This window comes from Lissotriton vulgaris, chromosome 11, assembly GCF_964263255.1.
Source record: "Lissotriton vulgaris chromosome 11, aLisVul1.2, whole genome shotgun sequence".
In the NCBI taxonomy this organism is placed as follows: domain Eukaryota; kingdom Metazoa; phylum Chordata; class Amphibia; order Caudata; family Salamandridae; genus Lissotriton; species Lissotriton vulgaris.
Window position 1 is genome coordinate 1,060,507,619 of NC_141699.1, and position 7,168 is coordinate 1,060,514,786.

Consider the following 7,168-nt stretch of genomic DNA (forward strand, 5'->3'; position numbering starts at 1 on the left):
CTATTAGCAGGGCAAAATCAATACAAAATGTATATGTACACAATTTTGATGAAGGTAAAATTTTAGTACATCCACAAGTTAATGAGGAAATGCACAGATTAAGGACAGAAATGCCACTTGAAATACATATCCCACAGTTACATACATACAGTGCACATTTCAATATCATTGCACACAATATAAGATCACTACAGACAAATTTTACATCTATGAAAGCGGATAGGAATATATTAGAAGCAGACATTATTTGCTTAACTGAGATCAACACTACAAGAAAGGCTACAGCTACTGATTTTACGATAGAACAATACCATCACATTATATTTGATAAATTTCATACATACAACACAAACCATGGAATGATTATGTACTACAAAAAAGATTTATTTATATTGCCAATTTATGAGACACATGAAGGGATAGACATTTTACATTTTACTCTACATATTTATAACACGGATTACCTTATTATTATTTTATACAAACCACCCCAAAAAAGTATAACTTCTCTTTTGGATTTTATCACAAATATTACGGATTTTTACCCCACACACAAATTGATCATTATAGGGGATTTCAATGTGGATGTATCTCAACAAAATACAAACACCAAGCAATTACTTGGATTCTTTGAAGCAAAATTACAATGTCAACAACTCATTAACAGTTACACAACTAACTACGAATCCATTTTAGATCATATATATACAAATGAACAACTACACAACTATGGTACTTTAGAATGCTATTACAGTGATCATAAAGCAATATGGGTTTGTATTTAACATGTTATAACACATTTTCTATTTCAGATGATGTCTATTGAAGAAATCATGAACATTAATACCGATGACAAGAAACCATATCAGAAACCCATACGAGTTAATGTCATCAACTGCTCTGGAAAAACTACTTACAAAAATGCAAAACAAGAACAGAAAATTCTATTTCATTTGGCTCTAGCAGATAAAACTGGAACCATGAAATGTACTTGTTATCAAGAAAATTTATATGAGCAAACTAAAAGTAACTGTGGACTACTAATACGCAACTTTATCATCAAAAACAAAACAATTTTAATTACTAAGCAAACTAAAGTAACAAAATTTCCCGCTATGACAATTGAGGAGGGCCTGATCCAACAAGCAAAGAACATTTTGCATCCGCCTGCACCATCGGCTTCTCCCATTAAGGAAATAAAACGTGCAAGTCTAAAAAGTCTTATGACCGTTTCAGGGACAATAATTGCCGTAAGTATGAACGCAAACATGTCATCATGTCAACTAAAAAAAAACATTAGCAATGCAATAGGTCTCGCATTAGAAAAGTTGGACTTATTGGTATTGTAAATGACATATCTTTTTTATTTGTTTGTTTTTAAAATTGCAAGTCTAAAAAGTCTTATGACTGTTTCAGGGACAATATGTGCCGGAAGTATGTACAAGTACAAAGCCATTTTTAGAAATAAATTATGCAATCTTTTAAAAAGGATGTTCATTTGGGTCCTTAAATATGATAGATTATATTGCCATTCATACAACGCACTAGTACTATGTGTTTTTACAGTCACTATTTAATACAATGCTTAGTTTTTGTGTAGGAAGAGGACGCAAAGACTGTCTTTATCAATGGGCAAGATACCCCACTGAAATCGATTACTTTAAAAGATGCAACAGATGACATAAAAGTGACACTGTGGAGAGAAGCATCACTATTTAAAATACATCTTGGAGAATATGTTACCCTCACTCACGTAACTGTCCATGAATTCAATGCACAGAAAATATTGAATACAACGCGCCATAGCAAAATGGAGGTAAGCACAACAAACTAAACATTTTGGGAATATCTCTTTCAGCCACTCTGGGCCTTTCACCCACTCTGGCCCTTGCACCCACTCTGGGCCTTGCACCCACTCTGGGCCTTGCACCCACTCTGGCCCTTGCACCCACTCTGGCCCTTGCACCCACTCTGGCCCTTTCACCCACTCTGGCCCTTTCACCCACTCTGGCCCTTTCACCCACTCTGGCCCTTTCACCCACTCTGGCCCTTTTACCAACTCTGGCCCTTTCAACAACTCTGGCCCTATCACCCACTCTGGCCCTATCACCCACTCTGGCCCTATCACCCACTCTGGCCCTTTCACCCACTCTGGCCCTTTCACCCACTCTGGGCCTTTCACCCACTCTGGCCCTTTCACCCACTCTGGCCCTATCACCCACTCTGGCCCTTTCACCCACTCTGGCCCTTTCACCCACTCTGGCCCTTTCACCCACTCTGGCCCTTTCACCCACTCTGGCCCTTTCACCCACTCTGGGCCTTGCACCCACTCTGGGCCTTGCACCCACTCTGGGCCTTTCACTCTGGACCTTTCACCCACTCTGGCCATTTCACCCACTCTGAGCCTTTCACTCTGGACCTTTCACCCACTCTGGCCCTTTCACCCACTCTGGCCCTTTCACCCACTCTGGCCCTTTCACCTACTCTGGCCCTTTCACCCACTCTGGCCCTATCACCCACTCTGGCCCTATCACCCACTCTGGCCCTATCACCCACTCTGGCCCTTTCACCCACTCTGGCCCTATCACCCACTCTGGCCCTTTCACCCACTCTGGCCCTTTCACCCACTCTGGCCCTTTCACCCACTCTGGCCCTTTCACCCACTCTGGCCCTTTCACCCACTCTGGCCCTTTCACCCACTCTGGGCCTTGCACCCACTCTGGGCCTTTCACTCTGGACCTTTCACCCACTCTGGCCCTTTCACCCACTCTGAGCCTTTCACTCTGGACCTTTCACCCACTCTGGCCCTTTCACCCACTCTGGCCCTTTCACCCACTCTGGCCCTTTCACCTACTCTGGCCCTTTCACCCACTCTGGCCCTATCACCCACTCTGGCCCTATCACCCACTCTGGCCCTATCACCCACTCAGGCCCTATCACCCACTCTGAGCCTTTCACCCACTCTGAGCCTTTCACCCACTCTGTCCCTTTCACCCACTCTGTCCCTTTCACCCACTCTGTCCCTTTCACCCACTCTGGACCTTACACAAAACATAAAGTATAAAAATGTACTAATTAATTGTTGCATTTGTTTTCTCTCAACAGGTAACAGCCCCACCACAGGAAAAGATGGACATTCAAATTTATGGCGTCGAAAGCACCGAAGATGAAACTAGTATTATCACAATTAGGGTGACAAACACAGACGAATATCAATCAATGCCCATAGACAATGAGATACTAATTAAATGGTTTATGTTAGATGATGAAGTTGACAACATCGGAGATGCCCTAGTACATTTTTTGCCGCAAACTTTTGAGGTGCTCTTTTGTAATGGAAAAATCATAAATATTCTTAAAGAAAAAGACGATGACATATGTTCAGACTAAAATTCGCATGTTGGCAGGCTATCATATTTTTGTACAAAGTTAAAAAATAAATATTTGTGTGTTTTACAAAAATAAAAAGGTGTAGAATACAAATTATAAACCTCTATGGTAATTTTTTCACTACAGAAGGGAAATTATAACTACTAATACACTCAATTCATACAACATAGTCACACCCACATACAACATTCAGCCAATCCATCTCACATAAAGAAAAAAATACAAAATACACACACTCTGTAGCTTGCACGCACTGCAGTAGTATGTATGAATGAGACTGTTGGTGTGCTAAATACGCCTGTGCTGGTGCAGAGTGATGCTGTGTTGTTGCTCAATGTTACTGTGGGGGTGCTGAATGATGAGGTGGTATTGCTGCGTGTTGCATTGGTGGACCTCAGTGATGACGTTGTTGGGAGAAGTGCAACTGTTGTGGTGCTGAGTTATGCTGTGGTGGTAATCATTGAACACCAACACAGCACCACTCATCATCAGCACAGAACAACACATCGCAACAACAGCATTACTAAGCACCACACTAACATCACTCAGCAACACACCAACATCACTCTACACCACCACAACAGCATCATTCAACAACAACAACATACAAAAACACAAACACACATTACATTACAATAAACATTAACACATGCAAAACACTCACATATGCCAATCACACCCTCACTCACCCTCACTCACCCTCAACCCCTCACCCTCAATCACACTCACTCACCCTCAACCCCTCACCCTCACTCTCACTCAACCCCTCACCCTCAACACCTCACCCTCAAGCCCTCACTCACCCTCATGCTCACCCACCCACACTCACCCTCAACACCTCACCCTCAACACCTCACCCTCACTCACCCTCAACCCCTCACCCTCAACCCCTCACTCACCCTCACTCTCACTCATCCTCAATCACCCTCAACCCCTCACCCTCACTCACCCTCAACGCCTCACCCTCACTCACCCTTAACCCCTCACTCACCCTCAGCCCCTCACCCTCACCCTCACTCACCCTCACTCACCCTCAACACCTCACCCTCACTCACCCTCAACACCTCACTCTCACCCTCACTCACCCTCAACACACTGTCACACTACAACAACACACAAACACTTACCACCACAGCACCACTCATCACCACTACAGCATTACTCAGCAGACAAAGGTCATACAATAAAAACATGTACGCTTTTAACAGGCACACACACCAACAGCTATCAATGGACGCTTTCACCAGGCATACACACACAACAGTCATCAGTACTGCAGTTGTATGTATGAATGACACTGTTGGTGTGCGAAATACAGATGTGGGGGTGCAGAGTGATGCTGTGTTGTTGCTTAATGGTACTGTGTGGGTGCAGAATGATAAAGTGGTATTGCTGCGTGTTGCATTGGTGGACATCAGTGATGACGTTGTTGGGAAAAGTGCAACTGTTGTGGTGCTGAGTTATGCTGTGGTGGTAATCATTGAACACCAACACAGCACCACTCATCACCAGCACAGAACAACACATCACAACAACAGCATTACTAAGCACCACACTAACGTCACTCAGCAACACACCAACATCACTCTACACCACCACAACAGCATCATTCAACAACAACAACATACAAAAACACAAACACACATTACTTTAAAATAAACATTAACACATGCAAAAAACTAACATATGCCAATCACACACTCACTCACCCTCACTCACCCTTACTCACCCTCTACCCCTCACCCTCACTCACACTCACTACCTCACCCTCACTCACCCTCAACGCCTCACCCTCAACCCCTCACTCACCCTCACACTCACCCACCCTCACTCACCCTCAACACCTCACCCTCACTCACCCTCAACACCTCAGCCTCACTCACCCTCAACTCCTCACCCTCAACACCTCACCCTCAACACCTCACTCAACCTCACTCTCACTCATCCTCACTCACCCTCAACTCCTCACCCTCACTCACCCTCAACCCCTCACCCTCACTCACCCTCAATGCCTCACTCACCCTCAGCCCCTCACCCTCAACCCCTCACCCTCACTCACCCTCAACCTCACTCACCCTCAACACCTCACCCTCACTCACCCTCAACACCTCACCCTCACCCTCACTCACCCTCACTCACCCTCAACCCCTCACCCTCACTCACCCTCACTCACCATCAACACACTATCACACTACAACCACACACAAACACTTACCACCACAGCACCACTCATCACCACTACAGCATTACTCAGCAGACAAAGGTCATACAATCAAAACATGTACGCTTTTAACAGGTACACACACCAACAGCTATCAATGGACGCTTTCACCAGGCGTACATACACAACAGTCATCAGTACTGCAGTAGTATGTATGAATAAGACTGTTGGTGTGCGAAATACGGCTGTGGTGGTGCAGAGTGATGCTGTGTTGTTGCTCAATGGTACTGTGGGGGTGCAGAATGATAAAGTGGTATTGCTGCGTGTTGCATTCGTGGACATCAGTGATGCCGTTGTTGGGAGAAGTGCAACTGTTGTGGTGCTGAGTTATGCTGTGGTGGTAATTATTGAACACCAACACAGCACCACTCATCACTACCACAGAACAACACATCACAACAACAGCATTACTAAGCACCATACTAACATCACTCAGCAACACACCAACATCACTCTGCACCACCACAACAGCATCATTCAACAACAACACACTATCACACTACAACCACACACAAACACTTACCACCACAGCACCACTCATCACCACTACAGCATTACTCAGCAGACAAACGTCATACAATCCAAACATGTACGCTTTTAACAGGCACACACACCAACATCTAGCAATGGACGCTTTCACCAGGCGTACACACACAACAGTCATCAGTGTATCCTTTCACCATGCATACACCCACACAAACAGGCATCAGTCCACGCTTTCAACAGTCACACACACCACCGGCTGTAAGTGCACGCTTTCTAACCACTTTTTTTACGTAGCACACACAATTACAGCTATACAAGCATGCTTTGGTGCTGTACAGTACTGCAGTATTATGTATAAATGAGACTGTGGGTGTGCTAAATACGGCTCTAGTGGGGCAGAGTGATGATCTGATGTTGCTCAATGGTACAGTGGAGGTGCAGAATGATAATGTGCTATTGCTGCGTGCTGCATAAATGGACATCAGTGATGCCGTTGTTAGGATCAGTGCTACTGTTGTGGTGCAGAGTTATACTGTGGTGGTAATCATTGGACAACACTCTACAACGACACTGCACCACTCATCCCCAACACTCATCAGCACTACAACATTACTCACCAGACAAACGTCACAAAAAAAAAACTTAAACAGTGCATACATACTACCAATAAAAATACTTCAATGTGAACAACAAAAGGACAATGCAAAGCGGCGAAACAAAACACGTACGGCGAAACGCAAAACAAAAATAGCTAACAGCAATCTAAAACTTTTTTGGGTACAGGAGGCGAGTTCAGACGGAAGTACACTACAGGACCCGCATACCAAAACGACACGCGCAAACATAACTCAATGAATGGCAAAAAAACGAACTAAATAGCAGCCATTGGTAACATCAAAAAACAAACTCTAAAGAAAGGAGCCGGACAGAACCAAAGTGCGAGCAAAGCAAGACCCCAAACAATAATTAGATTCATATCCCAAAAAGCAAATTCATAAACAAAAGTGTAACAACTCACAAAGGCACTCTTTAATAATATAAAAATAAAATAGTAATTACCTGTCGATCGTA

At 44.0% G+C, this 7,168-nt stretch overlaps 1 protein-coding gene across 1 annotated transcript; it reads left to right on the forward strand.

Moving 5' to 3' along the window:
• Positions 1–812: 812 nt before the first annotated feature.
• Positions 813–3,390, forward strand: LOC147684069 (uncharacterized). The gene is made up of 3 exons (XM_086944942.1): positions 813–1,250; positions 1,601–1,816; positions 3,106–3,390. Exons 1-3 carry the CDS (start codon positions 813–815, stop codon positions 3,388–3,390), a joined length of 939 nt encoding a protein of 312 aa, XP_086801068.1.
• The last annotated feature ends 3,778 nt before the right edge of the window (positions 3,391–7,168 follow it).

Bases quoted from the DNA above. Each gene is read 5' to 3' on its own strand.
- LOC147684069 (XM_086944942.1), top strand. From the start codon at position 813: ATGATGTCTATTGAAGAAATCATGAACATTAATACCGATGACAAGAAA. The intron at 1,251-1,600 runs GTAAGTATGAAC...GTTTTTGTGTAG, and splicing joins TTTCAGGGACAATAATTGCC to GAAGAGGACGCAAAGACTGT. The intron at 1,817-3,105 runs GTAAGCACAACA...TTCTCTCAACAG, and splicing joins CGCGCCATAGCAAAATGGAG to GTAACAGCCCCACCACAGGA.